The sequence below is a fragment of the Triturus cristatus genome, chromosome 8 (genome assembly GCF_964204655.1).
Source record: "Triturus cristatus chromosome 8, aTriCri1.1, whole genome shotgun sequence".
Lineage (NCBI taxonomy): Eukaryota > Metazoa > Chordata > Amphibia > Caudata > Salamandridae > Triturus > Triturus cristatus.
Window position 1 is genome coordinate 719,575,105 of NC_140591.1, and position 22,273 is coordinate 719,597,377.

The 22,273-nt window shown below is 42.4% G+C and overlaps 1 protein-coding gene across 1 annotated transcript in view; it reads left to right on the forward strand.

Annotated features, from left to right (window-relative positions):
* ABCC4 (ATP binding cassette subfamily C member 4 (PEL blood group)) overlaps window positions 1-22,273 on the forward strand; it is a 1,516,984-nt gene that overhangs the window by 384,637 nt on the left and 1,110,074 nt on the right. The window contains exon 6 of the mRNA XM_085622127.1: window positions 11,360-11,523. Within this exon, the coding sequence (XP_085478253.1) occupies window positions 11,360-11,523 (164 nt within the window). The remainder of the gene's footprint in view (window positions 1-11,359; window positions 11,524-22,273) is intronic.

The window sequence follows — 22,273 nt, forward strand, 5'->3', positions numbered from 1 at the left end:
GTGTAAAACAGAGTCAGCTATGTTTGAAAATTTTACAAAGTTGCTTAGTCCGTTTAAAAAAATTGCTTGTGTCACACATAAGATAAAAATAAAAAAACTGTTCAGATATTTTGTGACAGTACAGGCTTTCTTCACATCTCATCATGCACTAAAACAAGCTCTGGCAATCCAAATTGTTTTGTCTTTTATGTAGCATAAAAGTTACCACTAATCATCACTGCACATCAAAGGTACAACATAACCAGCAGCAGCACAGCCTTCCCTTCCTGACAGAATAAGTAAAGAACATATTGCATTACCATGAGGGTCATCACAAGATTCTCACACACATACAGAACAGGTAGAACTCAGCCAGCTAACACACTGCAAAATATAGGGAGGAGTTAAGGGAGTGTTACTTGCTCTCCGTAACCATGCATAAACATTCAAGATGTATAACGCTCCTGAAATAAGCCACTTGTGGAATTATCATACATTTGTGTACTCGCATAGGATGATGACTCAACAGCTACCGAGTGTGACATACATTATCAATGGGTTCTGTAGGAAAGCATGCCTTTTGCAGGTTTCACCCCACTTTTTGCCCCCTCTGAACTACTATCTGCTGGTTTAAGATGCTGATAGTGCACTGGGGCCTGCTATCCAGGCCCCAGTGTCAGTGCTCTCTCCCAAAACATGATGTAAGCAAATTGGTACTCCCAATTGGCAAGGACTTTAACTCACTTATAAGTCCCTAGTAAATGATACCAAGGATACCCAAGGCATGGGTGTTAAAGGGGTCACAAGGGTCTGACATATTATTTGTGCCCCCCCCCCCGAGTGACCCAAGTAGACAGATGACAGCAGGCCTGCCATTGCATACTGCAGGAAAAGTGCAAACTGCTCCAACTCGTCTTTGCCTTCACCAGGAGTGGCAAGGTCAAAGCACTATTTCATATTTCATTCAACTTTATTTTGGTCTTAGACCATAAAAGTGCGAGTTTAGAGAATACATAAAAACATTTTAAAACTAGACCAATGGAATAAGGCCAGATGGAAAAATACACAACATAAATTGTAATACATAAACCAGAGATTAGCACATTGGTAACCAGTTGCAAAAAAACAAAAGCAAAAAACACAGTAAACTAAAACAGAGAATAAAAAATATCCATAAGGACACAATCTAATAATCCATTAGTGATTGGGTAGACTGAGATGTGATGCTAAAACCATGTCAACAAATGCCCTTTCCTGTACCACTCGGGCAGCCAAGTCCACTACGTTGGCTCATTTGTGTGCTTTTTGCACAATCAAAGCTAGTAAGAGGTTACGCTAGGGACCTAAAACAGTGACAGGAACAACTTTAATAAATGTCAGTCACCCCTAAGGTAGGCCTCCTAAGCCCAGGAGGCAGGGTGCAGTATATTAAAGGTGTGTACATATAAATCCAAGTTTATATGTCCCGATAGTAGCTCTTTTCATAAGGACCACTGTAAGTGATCAATATAGTCTACAAATGGTTCCTTTGGGTAGAACCAATTCTTTATTTTTAAATCTCAACTATTTTTGAAGGACTTATTTATCGTAATCAATACGTTAATGTGAAATGCACATCAAAAAATACAAAAGATAATTGATTTATTTGGCTTTTTTGTATTAAGAGAATTTTTTTCAGAGGTTATTTAAACAAGCTGTCAGAAGAGAGAGAACAATAAACAATGACATAACAATAAAAAATCAATAAGTGACTGTTGTGACAAATAGTGGGACAAACACAAACATGTCAAATTCATACAAAAAAGGACAATGACATAAATCTCTCTGTACTCCTTGGATTTTCACTGTAACCTGCAGTATCTCTTCATTTATGGTTACAGTGATGCCGGACATGAGAATGTTCTACATCGACGTATCGAAACCTGACAACAATGTGTATGTAGACTAATCAGAATAGGGTCTTCATCAGGACAAAAATATATAAAATGTAGTGACAGTCGCAGGGGTTCAAATGAATTAAACGCTCCTTAGATCCAGGAGCGTATAGGAGGATACACCACAACCTGAATGTTCCCCAATAGACTATTTGATTATCAGCAGAGTATGTGATGGATAATTCATCTTTACCAAATATCCATCAATTTTACAAGAGGTACTGAGTAGGCATCAGAGGAAAAAACATATCATGATTGTGATATAATCCTAAGTGTCAGTCCTAGTGCAATCCTAGTGCAGACCCAAATGGAAAGCAATCCACAAAAAACAGAAATCAATTCTGTTTAGGAACCAATCAGGGGCGAAAGTCCCCTTTGGTGTGACAGCCACCCCGTGCAGAAACTACTTCCTTTTGGCAAGGCGTCATGAACTGCGAAAAAATTGTAGCAGTTGTGCACAGTAAATGTGATTCGGAGCTGGAGCAGTTTCTGCAGGGGGTGGCTGACACACGAACAGAGAGCGCATGCACGGCGAAAGGCAGACAGATGGTTCTGGTGTCCCGGGAAGAATTTACTTAAGGACATTTCCCCGTAGTTGGGGTATAATTGCGATTCTACATAATTGGTGGGAGGCTCTCATTTAACTCACGGCTCACTCGCCGGACGCTCGCCCTGGGACAGGTTTATTTTACGAATTAGCCCCCTTTACACGGGGCTCACAAATCACTAATGAGGACAGGCTAGACAGCCATGATAAATTCATTACCTATATACTAAGAGGTGCAGAAAAATACTTATCCTTCGGGATGGAATTATCACCGAAAGAGAAGCTCCAAAGTACGAAAGATTAAGCCTTGAAGAAGTTGCGGGACAGTGTGCCCAATAGGCGGCGAAACATGTGTTGGCTAAGGAATTATGACAACTGAATAAAAGAAAGAAAAGAGAGCGGAAAAAAGAAAAAGAAAGAAGAACATTTGTTTGTCAACAATGACTTTATGATCATATGTTAACCCCTTCCCCGCTCATGACGGAGCCGCTCCGTCATGAGCCACGGTTGCCGTGTGCTCATGACGGAACGGTTCCGTCATGTCACGGCCGTTGGCGGCCGCTCCGCCTACGCGGCGCTGTTTCCCCGCCTGTGCGGGGGGACAACGCAAATGGGCGGAGTCATGACGGAACCGTTCCGTCATGAGCACAGCTCAACCGTGGCTCATGACGGAGCGGCTCCGTCATGAGCACAGCGCCACCGCGCTGCCCCCCCTGCACCCCCCAGCGCTGCGGCGGAATTCCCGCCGCAGCGAAAGGGTTAATTGCACACTTGCGTGTGCTGGGGACTGTGTTCTTATTGTTTTGTTGGCCTGGGTCACATGACAGGGAGAAGGGTGGTTCTCACTATCCTACAGCACCGCGTATAGGATAAGGTGTACAATATACCGGTTTTTGAATTTCCCTTAGGAGCGCCATTACCCTATGAAATCACCACCCGTGTCTATTGAGCGTAATTTCATGTAATTATGCAAAAGCAATTATGCAAATGTTGCATAGCCATATTGTGAGCCCTAGAGTAAAAACTGTAGATATTGTATTATTGTGCTTACTTACTGCTATCATTTCCTGTAGATTTAACTATCTTTCACTTGCACATTGGTCAAAGAACCTTTGATCTCAAAGACTGGGTACTTTCTGTACCAGTAAAAAGACCTTCCCTAATCGTGGTGTTAAAGGGAATGAGGGAGAAGCACCTGTCCTATACTACCATTTAAAGATAAAATGGTGAAAGCCTATATGCTGCTCTTTTGTTCTATTCCGCCATTGCTCCTTTTTTAACTCTATATTCCTCCTTGCTGTATTAGATACTGTCACTTTCTCCAGTATTGGTTCTTTCTTATGTTCACATATCTGAATCATTCCCCATCGCCAGGCTGGGAATCCCCAGTAATCTTTAATAGCAGCAAACATTATTAGTTTAGTAGCACATCTATCTCATTTGATAGAGTCCAAACTTCCGCCAATGAGGTGGAAGTGATAAGCTCGCCTACTTCTCAGCAAGGCCGCTATAGTTCAGTTTTTTTCTGCTGGTTGTGTGTGAGAGAGTTGCTGAGACTGACTCTGTTCTTACTTCTCAGTGATCTTATCCTGTTTTTTCCTGGTCTACCCCGGAGTTGAATCAGCCATAATATCAGCATACAGAGTACTGTACATTGTTTATAGGGTAGTTTTCTGGGAAAGCTCTATTTTCATGCACTGAAAGATCTCTTCTTAGTCCCCAACCAGCATCCTAACTGACAGAGAAAAAAAATCTCTTTTCAAATTCTGCTGTACCCGTGGACAGAAAAGATCTATATTGGTGACTTACACGAGCAATGTATTTATTTCCTTAATCCAGTGCACAAGGCTTCATACAGTGACATATGTAAAACCTTTCCTTCGAAGACTCTGAAGGCTACAGGGAAGCTGTTGTCTCTATAGTCATTAGAGAAAAAGAAATACCCTCCTTCTAAGAGGGATGCCTTCTCACTTGGGTTTATTCCACCAATCACTTCCACTATATCAGTGCAGCAAAGCAAAAGTGAGGTTTCCAGAGCTGTGATTACCTGCATCCATGTCTTCATAGGGAAAACTGGAGTTTCCTCAGCCAAACACTCCAGAAAGAACAAAAAACAACCTCCACAAAAACAAAATGTGAAAATCCAGTTCTCGTGAGAGCCTGACTCAACTGCCGTTATCACCAGTGACTTCTTATTCGTCCTCATTGAGGATGAAGAAAAAGCCATTGTCATCGATGACATCCTCTTTGTCACCAATGGGCGAATCCTCATCGGCGACCATGAAGAGATATTATTGGATAACGACCCCGCCAACTACCAAGCCCTCATCGAAAACAACTGCTCCTTCGGCTGAAAGACCACCAGTGACAACAATGCCATTGATGACCACCCTAATGATGTCTCTTCTTCCATCACTGTCGATGGTGACTCTGTCAGTGATGGCCCATCTTTCATCGTTGACAACACATCCAGGGAAGAATCCTACTATCTCGTCAACGTCACTGTCAACAACAACCTTCTCGATGATGGCGCCCGCCAATAACTAATTTTAAAACACCAGTTACTTTTCAACCCATATAGGTGGCAGCAAGCCTATCCACCCAGATTCCGAACTCTGAGCTGGAGACAGATCTCAATGACCAGGATGCCTAGGAGAGGGCCTACAGTCCTACACAGATGGATGTACATTATGTGCCTGAGTTAGAGAAAGAGGCCATAGATGAAGAGGAAGCCTATCAGGAGTATGACTGTCAGCCACTAACCTTTGTACCTGAAAAACAATCTCAATCCTATGGACCTTTTTGTTTCTATGAGGAACCAGAGGCCATGCAGGTACTTGTTGCATTGTTGTCAACTTTGTAGCAACTTTGTACCAGATAATGGATCCATTTAAAAGATTACTTCCTCAACAACCTGCCAGGCAACCTACTCCTACCTAGGCCTAGGTGGTAAACTCAGGTAGTTTGCAGTTTTTCCCACTCCGCGTAGAGCGTGGAGTTCTGAAAAACTCGGAGCTGAGTTCTTCCTCTCTCATGGCTCGTCAATGTTAAACTAGTGAGTGCAAGTAATGAAAATCCAACCATAGACCACCTCCCGGCAAGATTTCTTAATGCAGGCGGTCGCGACCGGTCGTTACTGCTCGCACTGAGAAACATGCCACTTGCGTAGATTATCTACTCGAGCAGCAGAAAGAAGCGGTGCTCTCTTGCATTGCACGTGGTGCAGTTTGTGCTGATTTTACAGCGCGGGAAAAACACTCGGTTCTAAAAATTAGCACCAGCAGTGTGACTTACCTCATTCATCTCTTGCAGAACACCGCAGAGCGTGGCAGAATTTTTTTGTCACTTTACAATCGCAAACTCTGCCCAGGCCTTCTCCTACCCCACCATTGGCACCTACCATACCTACTCAGTTTCCATCTCCACCTCCTCCACCTACGCCTCCTCCAACACATCCATCTCCTTCACCTTCTATGAGCATTTCTCCCATAGTTGTTAGACAACCACTGGTTCCTCCAACAACTAAGGAAATGGGGTATGAAGTCTCATCGGATTCCAAATATTCAGATTTGGAAATAGCTGAATTGCCATAAGTGGGAAGGCAATGATGAATGGGACAAATATATCTGAGCCAAGAACAGGAATAATTTGCATATCCAACCAGAATCACCTCTGGAGACTGAGCCCATTTTCATGCTCTATTGGAGAGGGCAGCTACGAAATTCAGTCTTTCAGTGGCTTCGGTGGAGGAGCAATTCTTCATTTATGAGATTATGAAACGGCCTTACCAAGCCATAAGGTCCATACCCGTACAGGATTTTGTATGGTCGGAAGGACTTAAATTAATGAGGACACCAACCATGGTTCCAGCGGTGGTGCCCCTTTTAGAAAAGAAGTTCTGGGTCCCAGTTCAGACCCCTGCCGGTGGTTAGATAATCTGGGCCATAGATTTAGTTGTATTGCGGCAACTTCAATCAAACCTGCACTATTGGGGCATTATGACCACCAACGTGGCATGATTTCTCCCACCTAATTGAAGGCTTCCCTGCAGACAAAAGAGAGAATGCCAAAATAGTTGTCAAGGAGGTAGCGAAAACATCAGCAGCCATCATCAATGCCGCAATGAATGTATCAAATGCAGTTTTCTTCCACCTGGCCGGACCGTCTGTATTCCCAAGGCAGGGATGGTTGAGGACTTCTGTTCTTGAGGGCAATTCTGGACACGCAATGGGATTCCCTTGGTGGGCAGACCAATTAAGCTCCAAACTATGGTGAAAACCCTATCTTCCAAGCAGTCAGACACGGCCAGGCAGTACAGATCTCTACTGGGCCTTTTGTCATCCCCCACAGGCTTCATACCCTTTTGACGGTTCCTGATGAGAACAAGTCAACAAGAACTGGATAATCAATGTAAGCAAATGGACAGCTCATGGGACACCACAATATAAGTCATAAGACGGCTGAAGCAGGCGCTGCTATAAGGCACATCCCCCTCAAATCTCAGTGCAGGCCTCCCATTCCATCTTTCATCAGACAAAATAGCCCTAAAGAGCGATGCAGCCATGGTGGGCTGAGGGGATCGCAAGCTGGAATTGTCGACCTGAGGTTGGTCAGACACAGAAAAGATGCAGCATATCAATCTGCTTGAGCTGGGTGCCATGTTATGTGTAAATGTAAAGCACACCATCACCCACGAGGGTATCCTGGCCCCTAGCAGGTGTTTGTGCTTAGCCCTGTCTATAATAGATTGGTTAATTGAAAAGCCAGGTCTTCAGATTCTTGTGGAATTCTAGAAGAGAGAAGGAGGCTCTGATGTGGTTGGGAGGTCATTCGATGCTTTAGGAGCAATGTAAGAGAACACCCATCCTCCTGATCTGGTTCTGTGTACGAGGTGGATGCTTGTAAGTTTGAGCCTTGCTGAGTGGAGATATCTGGGTGGTTTGTGAAAGCAGATGTGATTTTTCAGGTAGGTGGGGCCTAAATTGTGCTAGGCTTTGAATATGTGTATAGAAGAGTTTGAATTGAGCGCGTTTGTGTATCTAGATCCAGTGTAGTTCCCTGAGGTGGGATGGGATGTGAAGCCATAAGGCTGGGTCTACAATTATTAAGACAGACAACACAACATTGATGTTCTACCTTAACAATTAGGGAAGGATTGATGTCCCGGCCTCTGTTGGAAGAAGCACAGCTGCTATGTTGCTGGACCATTTCCCATCATGTCTACATTGCTGAGGAGGAACTACCAAGGTGCCCAAATGTCAGGCAGGCACACTCAGTTGAATACTGTCAGACTGCCTCAAGTGGGAGTTACTCCAGGATCAAGTGGACTACATCGCCACTAAGAGGGGTAGCCCCACATTGGACTTCTTCACTGTTAGACCTGTCATCCTTATGGTGTTCTACCGCCAAACTTTTTGCCCACTTACCTGCTCTTTTTGCGGTATCTTTTTGTTGGCCTTAAGACTCTGAGCACTTTACAACTGCTGACCAGTGCTAAAGTACATGTGCTTCTCCCCTAAACATGGTAACATTGTTGTATACACAATTGACATATTCAGTTTACTTGTATGTCCCTTCTAAAATGATATACTATATACCCAGGAACTGTAATCTAAATGCTATTAGTGGGCCTGTAGCATGGATTGTGCCACCCACATAAGTAGCCTTCCAAACCTGTCATGCCTGTCATTACAAGGCCTGTGTGTTCAGTTCACTGCCACTTGACTTGGCATTTAAAACCACTTGCCAAGCCTGAAATTCCCCCTATTACACATAGGTCACTCCTAAGGTAGGCCCTAGGTAGCCCTCACGGCAGGGTGTGGTGTAACTACAAAGTAGGACATGTATTTTTATGTTTTACATGTCCTGGTAGTGACAAACAGCTAAATTTCTCAGGGCCATCAAAGACTTCCTTCAACTCTGCAACAGCACCTGGACTCTGTCATCTGTGAATCCTGCCCTGCCAAGTATTGCCAAGCCCGTCTTAGGCCCTTAAAGGTGACTTCTGCTGTCCATAACTATCAAAATTGATGCAGTAATGACTTTGCGGCTATCAGAACCGAAGCATTGCTGTTCGACACCAACGCAGTAGCCAATCGATGACATCGCTTTGACGGACTGCACAGGTGGATGACGACGGGCAGCATGGCTCGACGATGACGCAGTGCCTGCATCATAAAGGGGTTAGTCGACAAAGCAGTCATTACCTGAGCAGATCAGAATCAATGCTTTGAGTCTTTGCCGTTGACGCTTGCTCCATCCAAGATACTTTTTCAGTCAGAGTCCAGTAGCCAGCCTGCCCTCTATCATGGTTGGCCTGAACTTTGGATTTACCCCGGTCCAGCGCGACCTCAAGTAACCCCTAAGTGCTATGTGTATCTAAGCACTAGATTGTGATTCAATCTTTAAAAATTGAAAACTCTGGTTCTACTTAGTGGATGTTTGACATTTTGGTCTTGTTTTACTCATGAAACTATTGTCTAGTATTTTTGTGGTGTTTTCATTGTGTTACTGTGTGTGTGTATTGCACAAATATACTTTACACATTGGCTCATTAGATAAGAATGACTGCTCTGTTCCAAGCTACCAGAGGGTTTGCACAGGTTATCTTTTAGTGTGTTTCTAGCTTACCTTACTAGAGAGGTTGTTCCTGCTTGTACAGGGTACATACTCTGCCAACCAGGAACCCCATTTATAGCATTCACCATCTGGATGAATAAGAAATGCCAGCAGGTTTTGGCATTGAGGAACCAAAGCCAACACCTTTTTAGATCAAATGGCTCAATTTCTTTCCATACACCTTTCCTCCATTTTCCCTGAACCCCATAGTTCTGAGGAAGGCGAAAGAGGATCGTTGCACTGTGATCTTATTTGCCCCGACAGTGTAATGCCAGTAATAGTACACTGAGCTCCAGAATCTACCCACTGTTCTGGTGATATGAATGAAAATGCAGTTTATTGGGACCGCACGTCTCTGAGCCTGATATCGTGGCAGCTGGCCACTTAGATTTGTTCATTTGGATCTGCCAGTGGAATGCATGAACATCCTGCTGTAGACTTCAGCAGCAGCAGGCACCAAAAACATATAATAGCAAGAGAGACTGCTTCTGTGTCTTGCGACAAGGCAAAGGATTGCACCCAGCCTATATACAACTCTTCCATACTTGCTGGACCTAGCCCAGAGTGGTCTTAAATACTCGCGAGTACTAGTCCGTCAAGAGACAATATTAAGGCTTAGAAAAAATGAAGGCACTTTGTCCACTCTGTTTACACAAAGAATCATAAGAAGGTTAATTATGGAACTTTTTGGAGTACTTCCTCCTGTACAGCACCCATCTGTGTCCTCGAAACTCACCACTGTGTTGAGCCAGATCATGCTGCCTCTCTAAAGCTCCCCTAAAGTTTATCTCTTTTAAGACAGCACTTCTTGAGGAGTTTACATCAGCAAGAAGAGTAGGAGAGATGCAAGCATTTACTGCGAAATACCCCTTTCTCTGTTTTACAGTCATCTTAGGGATCAACCCTAAATTCATCCCTAAAATCCCTATTGACGTCCATTTGATTGAGTTTGTCATTGTGAGCTCATTTTTCCCAGATCTCACGGGGCCAGCCAGAAAAAAATTACTCTCACTAGAGGTACGAAGGTAGACTAGATTGTACATGGACAAGACAAACGACGTATGGTCTTTGGACCTACTTTTTGCGCCCTCGGCCAGGAAGGGGCTGACACCTGCCCAGAGGACAGCACGTTGGCTCTTAGCCTATATCACCCTCTGCCAGAGCAAAGCGAAGCGTCTACTTCAGGGAAGAGTTAGGACTCAATCCAAAAAGTGGCAGATACCCCCTCTGCCATATTTAGAGCGCTATTAACAGCAATGCACTGGGAATTTGTCACGTTTTGGCAGACACTCTGCATCCGTCCAACTGTATGCCCCAAGCAACTGTAGGCTCCAAGCGGTGCACACAGCGCTCACCAGAGTCAAAGTCACAGAAATCACAGAAGAATCCAAAGGGGAGCAGGACAAAAAGCTCTGGGATGGAAGGGAAGTGGATGGGGTGTGATGATTGGGGTTCCAAGTGAAACTGAAAACTTGCAAGATTTAGGGTAGAAGAGGCACATACCTAAGATAAAGATGACCGGATAGATTCTCCATGGCGGTTGAGTCTTACTCAGTACCTGAAATTTGGAAATAGAAGTGCAGGTACCCTGTACCAGAGTACTCGCTTGTTTCTGTGAAGTGCTGGTACTCTCCCATTCAACGTATTACGTCACTCTTGAGAAGTGCTGGTACTCTCCCATTAAACGGATTAGGTCACTCTTGAGAAGTGCTGGTAATCTCCCATTAAACGTATTACGTCACTCTTGAGAAGTGCAGGCACTCTCCCTCTCAGAATAAAAAAGTGCAGGCACTCAGTACCGGACAGTACCGGCCCATTTAAAGCACTTTACTACAGCCAAAGGCCTCGCCCCTCACCGTGGTGAAAACGCTTGCCATGTGGATACTGTAGAGCACCTTATACGGCTTTACTTTGTCTATGCTCCACCGTTAGCAGGGCAGATATTATTTGTGAATAGTAAAGACTGTGTACATTTTTCCATAAATGTTATTTGGGAATAACAAAGGTTTTGTGTTAGTTTCACAATTACACAACTTCAAGAGCATCCATTCCTGAGATTTATTACTGAGCCGCGCCCCCCTTTACAGATTGTTATCAACAACGAGCATGCGCGCTGTTTGCCTCTCTTGATAGCCTGCAGGCAAAGAAATGTAATGAGAGATCTAACAAGGGTTTCGAAGAAAATCATAATGACGGCATGTCCTCAAGCATTTCACGTCTGTTTATCTGCTCAAAGTATTACATTGACAAAATAGTGCTTAATTAATACTGTCTTTTGCAGGTGACAATTTTCTTGCACTTTCTGTGGGCGGGACCGCTGCAGGCCATTGCAGTGACGGCGCTGCTATGGATGGAAATTGGCCCTTCGTGCCTTGCAGGGATGGGCGTTTTGATTATTCTCATGCCTTTGCAAACTTGGCTCGGCAAGTTGTTTACATCACTAAGGTAAAATATATTTCTTATCTGAATTTTTAAAAACACATTTGAGAATTGGTTTAAATAACTCGAGTTAAGTTTAATAAAGCTTTGCAAGTGTGTATTAAATGTTCGGCGGATACTTTGGCCCATAGGAATAGAAGCGGCAGTGAAACTGATTGGGAATATGAAATAGCTGAGGGGTAATATGAAACCAAAGAGATCATAGGACATTAAGAGTGACTGAGCTGAGCGAGTAAGACTACTGTACAGGGAGCCCACCGCCCAGGTCTGTATGGGTAAGGACAGGGCCTTAAGTAGGATGGACAAACTGGGGGGTCTCGCCCGACTTGTATTTTGCTGTTTCTGTCATAGTGATAGAGATCAGGGTATCAAAAATATGCCCACTACCGCAGATAGAGTAATCTCACAGTTACACGCACATACATTCTTCATACGCTAGGGCCCATTTCACTAACACACGCTCAAATACTCTACCAGCATAAGACCTGTGGGAAGGAAAACCCTGCATCTATATCTAGGACGATAGGATCTGATTATAGTGGTTATCCTTAATCATACTCTATACGAACTATACAACAACAATAATCAAAATGTACCCAATAATTGACAAGAAAGAATATTCAACACCATGTTTAAAAGTTATATTGCTTTATCTAAAATTAGTCAAAGTAAATCAATCAGAATAAATCATTTCTCATAGTTACCTATTCTAACTAAGTGTCAGAACGGGTCAGGACCAGTCTCTCGGTAAAAGTCTCTCAGGATAATGTCCTCAGCATCGAACCTCAGCAATGCGTGAAGGCGGCCAAAAGAGTGGGGAGAGCCCTCCCTAAACTAACAGTTTTTATAGTGGAAAATACAATAGAAACACACATAAAGTTGGCTGAATAAACTGTATCACCGAGCAGAACGAGAAGGAAGAGATGTAGCTTTGCTACATCTGGAAATCTCCGCTCAGGAAAAGTCACAAGGCATGAACTACGGAACAGGAACCAGGGAAATAAACATGTAACACTTTTAATCCGATTCTTCCTCGGCCATCGAGCCACAGTTCAGAGTTTCCCTCTAAGGCTCCTTTGTCCTTTGAGAAAGCCAAGGACACTTTCATTTTTCTTGGAGTACACCCAAAGCTGCTGCCGTCCTCATGGAAATTTTCATAGAAGGACTATGGTCAGTTGTCTTCGACCTTTCTCCAGCAGTGGTCCCTCTTGTAACATCACAGAAATATTCACTCGAGGCCAGGCTCTCAAATCAGCCAACAAGAATTAGGCCTCCATAGGCCACAATAGACCATCTCAATTTAAAAGAAATAAAAACAACGTTAATACAACATAATGATTAAACAGTGTTAACCCCACTAATACCCTTATGTGTATGCATTTATCTAGCTTTGCGACATAAAAAGCATTAATTCTGACAGCGTTTTGTGCTCAAAATAAATAGCACACAGCAACGTTTTAACATGAAAACTTGCACGTTATTGTAAATACATGAACAGCACACATAAGCTAACCCTCATGTAACTTTCTCTTGTGTTAGAACAAACGAGTTGATTATTGAAACATACCTTCACAAGACAAATAATTAATTGTTAATTATTAATAAAATTAATAAAACGCATAGACATGCCAGAGCTTCAAAAGCCCAGAATGTTCTTAAAGAAAACTCTGCTCCAGCAATCCCCCCTTTGGTGATTTTATCACCAAATAAACCCAAAAAAAAAAATTAGTGAAAATTTTAGTCCCATTCTAGGAAATCAGAAATGTCTCTTCCCTTTAGACAACATTTAAACACCAGTCACCCTTTCATCATCTCTCTTTGTCTCTAAATAAAAACTCTCCCTCAATTCTTCTAGTTCAATCTCTTCTGGTTCTCTCTTTGAAAGTTTCAAATTCTTATTTTTCTTTTCATTTTTCAATTTCTCTTTCCCTCTCCTGTTTTTACAACACACACACATCAATCTTAGTATCAGTAACGCAACAATTACACAAGACAAAGGAAACAATATTCTACCTATAATAGTACTACCTATTTTTGCAATAAAATCCTTAACAGCTATCATTTTATTAGCTAGTTTAGTCCATAAACTCCCAGTCTCAAGTGGTACTAAATCTTCATGCAAATCAGTAATATTTTTGATATAGACCTTCAGGTCTTTACTTTCATCAGGAATGTAAGTGCAACAATGTTGGACTTTCAAAATTCCACAAACTCCACCCTCCTTAGCCAAAAGAATATCAAGGGCAAGTCGATTTTGCATGGACATGGCACGTACAGCACTTAATTCCGTATTCACCAAAAGAAACCCTCCTGCGGTATTTGTCGATAAGCGATCAACCACTGTGGACAGTTTCCGGATTCCATAAGCATTTAAAGAAATTCCCACTGCTGGAATTAAAACCCCAAAAATGTCACCCATAATTTCAGACCAGGTTTCTCTCTTAAAGCGTGTTAAAAGGTTAATGTCTTCCACATCTTTTACTTTATCCGTATGAAAAATCTTAGGGAAAACCAGGCCCACATAACATGTGCCATACCAATGGTCAGGCAACTTTTAATAAGCCTTGTTCCCACACACATAGTATACTCCTGGAAAAATCGTATCTTCTCCACCTCTGAAACCCCAACCTGTCGCAATGAAGTATGTATCATGGCACTCACTAGTTCCCACAAAATATGTATCATATTGGGATTTCCTTCTGGTAATGCATAGTTTACCCTTCTGCGGTGCATCTAGAGCCAAAGTTGGACTAGCCCCATTCCTCAACTCCTTTCCCATCTCAATGTCCCAAATTGTCTCACTCACTTCATATTTTCCCCCTTTCTCATGCATGTTCATTCTCCTTTCCTCAACCATGTCCAGGAAAGCTTTCTCCTCTCCTTTCAAATTGCAAGTTAAATTATTCTTAAAAATATAATCTAATGTTAGTCCTTTTTCTTCAATAAAAATCTCACCAAAAGTGTTAGCTTCTTTAGCTGGATTCAGCTCTTTGTTCATTGGCAAGTGCCCAAAAATACTATCTCTGTTAGACATTTTATAATCTATTTTCCCTAACAAATAAAAAACACTACTCAAAATACTACAAGAAATACCATATGTAGCTGGTAAATGGTGATAAGTAACACCCTCTGAAACTGATGCAGGTAACTGCATGCAGACATAGCAATCCCTCACTTCCATTGTCTTCACATATTCATATAACAGTTTAGAAAAAACATTACTCGAAAAATTATTAATTGACCTATCCTTGTGTATGTAACCACTACTTCTAATTGGAACTACTTTTTGTGAATTCTTCTCTCCATTAGTCACATTTGCTATATCCATTTCAAACTCTACTCTAAAAGTAACTAATAAAATTAAAACACCCCATAGAAGCATTAATAATCCAGTACAACAGCAGCACATTTTGCACCACCTCTTTAAAAAGGCACATCTATTTCTATTCTCCTCTATGTTAGCCATTTTAGTTTAGCTTCTACTACTCCACTACTGTTTGAACTTCTTCAATTCTTCTGCAACTCTTCAGCTTTCAGTTTATCCAAATGACTTCCTTATTCACTTGATCCAAGTGAATCCTTCTTTCACTCAGTTTGGATACTTGTCATTCTTCACTCCAATTTCTTCAACATCAAATTGTATCAGATCTCCAATGTCAGAATCCTCAGTACTCGACTCTTCTCCAATGTCCGTCAAGAGTACTTTCAGAATTTCACCAGTATCTTCCTCAACCACTTTTCTCAAGACCACTTCCGGATTATCTCGAGTCACTGTTTCTTCTTTTCCTTCTTCAGACAGTGTCACATAAGACCATTCCGGTGATCTGTACTTTTGGTTGGGTCTTTTAACTCTTCTTATTTCTACTGGTTCTTTTGATTTCTTTGATTCTTTTTCTTCAGGTCTCAAAGTTTGGCTTGATACTTCATTCACTTGTTCAGCTTTTGATGAATTTGCTCTTATTATTCTGTATCTCACCCTTTTTACTCGGTTGTTAGGCCAACGATCTCCTTTCACAACCTTTTTCGGCCTCAATTGTTTAACATTCTTCTCTCCAATCGAAGTTCTCTTTCTCAGAACTCGACCTTCTGTTTGTTCATCTTCATCATCTGTTTCAAGTGCCACTTGTTTCCGTTTCCCAGTAGCTTTTCTTTTCTCCACAGATTTTTCCACCACTGTTTGAGACTTCCCTACTTCTGTCCCTCCTCGGGTCTCCGACACGCAATCTTCTTGCTGTCTACTTGTCCCTTCACCTAGCTCCTCATCAATGTTCCCTACACCTCCTCGGGGGTCTTCCGCAATTTGTCCCTCTCTATCTTCTTCTGACCCTGTTTCTTCAAGGATAATCTCAAGTGGTTCTTCAATCTCCTCCTCTTCTGATTCAGGAGTGGGTTCAATGTGTTTCCTCTTTTCTTTTCTTTTACTCCCACTGCTACTTGAAACTTCAGGCTCTATAACAGAATTAGATTCTCCCTCTGATACTCGCAGTGAATCTCTTGAAGCTCTCTCCGCTTCTTTTCTCACTGATTCTGTATCTTCAGGATCTTCACCATCACTGGAATCTGACTCTTCATAATCCTCTTCACCAGTTCCCTCTCTCGGGCTTGGAACTCTCAGAGTATGACTTGCATGTACCCAGTGCTTCACTCCAGCACACTTTACTGCAGTCGTTGTAGTCAGAATGACTTGTCTCGGCCTTCCCCACCTTGGAATCAAGCAATTTCTTCTTCTGTGCACCTTAATCCTTACCCAGTCACCTGGACTCAGATCATGGGCTTGCTTCTTCTCAAGTGTGGTAGCTTCTTCTCCAATCTGGTGAAACACAGAATGAACTGCGTCAGCCAGGCCTTTACAGTAATCCAAAATCATGTCATCAGTTATTGACACCAATTTATTCACAGGCACGAATGCATGGCGCATAGCACGTCCCATGATTATTTCATGCGGGCTCAAACCAGTAGTTCTATCTGGAGTAGATCTCATTGTCATCAGGACAAGAGGTAACACATCCGGCCATTTCATACCAGTGGCTAGACACATTTTTCCAATCCTATTCTTGATTGTGCCATTGATCTGCTCAACCACACCAGAAGCCTCTGGTCGGTATGCACAATGTAACTTCTGCTGTATTTTCAATGCTTCACAAATCAAACCAATGAGTTCATTTTGAAAGTGTCTACCTCTGTCAGACTCAACTGTAACTGGAAACCCGTACCTAGGAATCAACTCCCTTAACAGTAACTTTGCCACTGTTAATCCATCATTTCTTCTAGTCGGGTAAGCTTCCACCCACCTTGAAAATAAACAGACTACCACTAGGACATACTTCAGTCTGTTCACTTGGGGCATCTCGATGAAATCAATCTGCATTCTTGTAAAAGGACCTCCTTCTCTGCCTATTGTCCCCAAACTCACCACTGTCTTTTTCCCAGTGTTAAATTGCTGGCAAATCAAACATCTTTGACAGATGCTCTCCGCAATTGTCCTAAACTTTGCATTGTACCAGGTTTGCTTAAAGGACCTTACCATTGCATCCCTCCCCAGATGTCCCTGGCCATGATACATCCTTGCCATTGACGACAAAATTGAGTTTGGCATTACTGGTCTGCCATCTCTGTAGACCCAAACATGGTCTGTTTCTCTTGGAGCACATCCTGCTTTAACCCAATCTTGTTTCTCTTCCTCTCCTGCCTCATCTTGTAACTGCTTTACTTCATCCCACGTTTCTAGGACATTAGTAAACATCACAGAAAGGAGAGACATTTCCTCCATCCTACTCCGGTTAATAGATTGGTTGGTCTTAGCGCAATATTGCGCCACATCGTTGGCAAACCTGTTACCAACAGAGATAAAATCGTCCCCTGTACCATGTGCGGTACATTTTACAACCGCTAACTCCTTAGGCAGCTGTATTGCCTCAAGCAATTTTCCAATCAACTCAGCATTCTTTATCGGGGTTCCACCCGATGTCAAGAAACCTCTTTGTAGCCACAGTTGGCCAAAGTCATGCACCACTCCAAATCCATACTGACTATCAGTCAACACGGTTGTTCTCATATCTTTCCCAATCTCACAAGCTCTTGTCAATGCCACTAATTCAGCAACTTGCGCAGATTTCACTCCTTTCAATGGTGATGCTTCCATGATCTCTGAAACTTTGCACACTGCATATGCTGCACATAGCACACCATTATAATTTCTCAGGCATGATCCATCCACAAACAACACATGGTCATTCTCAGATAAGGGAATATCCCTTATGTCTGGTCTCGGTTTTGTACAGTACTCAAGCACATCCAAACAATCATGATCATCTTCCATCTTTATACCCACATTTTCAATATCCGGCAAGAGTGTCGCTGGATTCACATTCACACATCTCTCAAGAGTCACATTTGATGCTCCCAGAATCACTTTTTCATATTTAGTCAGCCGACTATGTGACATATGCTGAGTTCTGCTTCTTGTCAAAAGAATTGCCACATTGTGAGGTACGAATACCCTTACAGGATACCCCATTATGATTCCCTCACTCTGTTCCAGGCTTCTGCATGTCGCAGCTACAGCCTTCAGACAACCTGGTAACCCCACGGCTACAGTGTCAAGTGTCGATGAGAAGTATGCAATAGGCCTTCTCAATTGCCCATGTTTCTGGATTAACACTGAAAGCGCACATCCATTTCTCTCACTGCAGTACAGTTCGAATTCTTTTTCATAATCTGGCATACCCAAAGCTGGAGCCTCACACATTTTAGTTTTGAGCTCCTCAAATGCTGCCAGTTGTTCTGCATCCAGATCTAATGGATCTGTCATTTCATTTTTTGTCAGCTTAATCAGTGGCTTTGCTATCAGGGAAAAATTAATTATCCACTGACGACAATATCCCACCATTCCCAGGAACATCCTCACTTCTCTCTGGGTTTTCGGGGCTTTCATTTCTTTGATTATTTTGATCCTGTCAGTAGTCACTTTTCTCAGACCTTTTTCAATATTATGTCCAAGATAATGCACCTCTTTCTTGCAAAATTGCAATTTGGCTGGAGATACCTTTAACCCTCCATCTGCCAGATGATTCAGTAAAGCTATGGTATCCACTTCACAAGCTTCACGTGTCTTTGATGCCACAAGTAGGTCATCAATATATTGTACTAGCACTGAGCTCTCAGGCATGATCAAACTTTCCAACGATTTCTTCAATAACTGATTAAATATCGAAGGACTCTCCGTATACCCCTGTGGGATACGACACCATGCTAAGATACGCTGGCCAAACCTAAATGCAAAAATCGGCTGGCTGTCATGATGCAATGGAATTGAAAAGAACGCATGACACAAATCAATCACTGTATACCACTCAGCATCATGTGGAATTTGATACAGAATCACTGATGGATTTGGCACAATGGGACAACATGCCACCACAATTTGATTAATTTTTCTCACATCTTGCACGATCCTAAACTTGCCATTGGGCTTTTTCAGTCCCATTATCGGTGAATTACACGGACTACTCAGTAGTTCTCTCAGAACTCCCTGCTGAATCATTTTCTCAATTATAGGAGTTATCCCTTCAATTATTTCTGGTGTCATTTTGTACTGAGGAATGTTAGGATATGTAATTCCCTCTTTCACTGCAATTTTCACTGGATCTACATTATTCATCAATCCCACATCCTCTCCTGTAAAATCCCAAACTGCTCTTTTCACTGTGTCTCTCAGCACTTGAGGCAAATCCTCCGGATTGAACACTGGAAATGCACCAATTAACTCATTTTCTCTATTCTCTAGAGTCATTCGGTAGAAAACATCATCATCTGGTGTCTCAAAAGCTATTCCATCTGGTGTACAAAAAATTGTACAATTCATTTTACACAATAGGTCCCTACCTAACAGGTTCACTGGACTCGTGTCACAGACAATAAATCTGTGCATGTCTGAAAATTTCCCTATCTGTACTCTTACTGGCTCAGTAAGACGTGTTCTGATCTGTGTATTGGCTACACCAACTACTTGGATTGCTTCATCCGAGAGAGGAAGATTTTTAACATCTGTTGACCTGACAGTTGATCTTGTCGCACCTGTGTCTACCAAAAAAGTAACACTCTCCTCATTTATTTTCCCATTCACAAATGGTCCTGCCTGGTCTATTTCTAGAGTTGCACCAAGTATGCACTCTTCTTCCTCTCCTCGGCACCGTCAATAATCACCCTCAGACTCACTCCCTTCACTTTTTAACAAGTACTGCTGTACTTTGTTAGTACGTTTCGGTTTGTTTACCTGCTCATCATTGAAGAATGGCGCAGCGGAAGCGTGCTGGGCCCATAACCCAGAGGTCGATGGATCGAAACCATCCTCTGCTACCAGAGAAATTGATAGAGATCAGGGTATCAAAAATATGCCCACTACCGCAGATAGAGTAATCTCACAGTTACACGCACATACATTCTTCATACGCTAGGGCCCATTTCACTAACACACGCTCAAATACTCTACCAGCATAAGACCTGTGGGAAGGAAAACCCTGCATCTATATCTAGGACGATAGGATCTGATTATAGTGGTTATCCTTAATCATACTCTATACGAACTATACAACAACAATAATCAAAATGTACCCAATAATTGACAAGAAAGAATATTCAACACCATGTTTAAAAGTTATATTGCTTTATCTAAAATTAGTCAAAGTAAATCAATCAGAATAAATCATTTCTCATAGTTACCTATTCTAACTAAGTGTCAGAACGGGTCAGGACCAGTCTCTCGGTAAAAGTCTCTCAGGATAATGTCCTCAGCATCGAACCTCAGCAACGCGTGAAGGCGGCCAAAAGAGTGGGGAGAGCCCTCCCTAAACTAACAGTTTTTATAGTGGAAAATACAATAGAAACACACATAAAGTTGGCTGAATAAACTGTATCACCGAGCAGAACGAGAAGGAAGAGATGTAGCTTTGCTACATCTGGAAATCTCCGCTCAGGAAAAGTCACAAGGCATGAACTACGGAACAGGAACCAGGGAAATAAACATGTAACACTTTTAATCCGATTCTTCCTCGGCCATCGAGCCACAGTTCAGAGTTTCCCTCTAAGGCTCCTTTGTCCTTTGAGAAAGCCAAGGACACTTTCATTTTTCTTGGAGTACACCCAAAGCTGCTGCCGTCCTCATGGAAATTTTCATAGAAGGACTATGGTCAGTTGTCTTCGACCTTTCTCCAGCAGGGGTCCCTCTTGCCACATCACAGAAATATTCACTCGAGGCCAGGCTCTCAAATCAGCCAACAAGAATTAGGCCTCCATAGGCCACAATAGACCATCTCAATTTAAAAGAAATAAAAACAACGTTAATACAACATAATGATTAAACAGTGTTAACCCCACTAATACCCTTATGTGTATGCATTTATCTAGCTTTGCGACATAAAAAGCATTAATTCTGACAGCGTTTTGTGCTCAAAATAAATAGCACACAGCAACGTTTTAACATGAAAACTTGCACGTTATTGTAAATACATGAACAGCACACATAAGCTAACCCTCATGTAACTTTCTCTTGTGTTAGAACAAACGAGTTGATTATTGAAACATACCTTCACAAGACAAATAATTAATTGTTAATTATTAATAAAATTAATAAAACGCATAGACATGCCAGAGCTTCAAAAGCCCAGAATTTTCTAAAAGAAAACTCTGCTCCAGCAATAGCATCCAGATATATAATACAACAAGTAACATCTTACCTGCAACAAGTCAGGACTATTGGCTTTGTCAATGGTTGTTAGTTGCAAAAGATAAATAAGTAGCAACTATGGCTTTGTTGAATATAATATTGTAAAAGCTTCCACTTAAAACCCTGGTGACACCACGACAATGTTGCTGCTCCTGAGTTTCAAAAAGAGAAGGGAAATTCCGAGAGAAAATGACTCTCTTTAAAGGATTTCCCTTCCCCTACAACGCTCACCTGGCATGATGTCATACCATAACTTCTCCACTAGTGAGCAGTGTAAGCATGCGCACATGGATGTGCCTGCTGTCACTGCAGTCCGGAAAAAAATGGACTGCTTGGGCTAGGGCACAAAACAGAGCTCGATAGAGACCCGTTTAGAGGCCCCCTTTAAAAAACTACCAGTGCTCAGCACCTGTGAGACCCGGCTCACTTAAAGCCCTGGGCAAGGAAATATCCAACTCATTTTCTGTAGGCCACGGCACAAAGCAAGGGTGCCCGCTATCCCCCATGACAGGGTTTTAAATAGGCCGGCACCGGCAGTTCTAAAAAGCAGGTGCTGAGACGGGTCCCTATATGACTCTCCATTTTTTCCTCATCCTCAGGGTGGAAAAAAAATCTAAACTCTGCAGCAGTACCTGCCTTTGGTGTAGGGTCAAAGAGACTCGTTATATTTCTTTCACTGTCTCATATTTTCACTACTGAAACGTTTTCAATGTCATATACAAGGAAGCCATAGTTGTTGCTTTTTTAGCTTTTGCAACTAACGACCATTGACAAAGTCAATAGTCCTCGTTTATTGTAGGTGTAATGTTACTTGTTGTATTATATATCTGGGTGCACTGACAGAAGCAGCAAAATACCAGGCTGGCGGCACACTAAGCCAAGGACACATCTTTAGCGTACGTGTTTTAAGCCACGCCCTTAATTACAACGGCTACGCCACTTAGAGAGATACCTCAGTTTTTTCATCCCACTTAAAGCCCTGCCCCCTAAGAATTGCATTGGCCATGGAGCCCCTTGCAGGCCTGTTCAGGT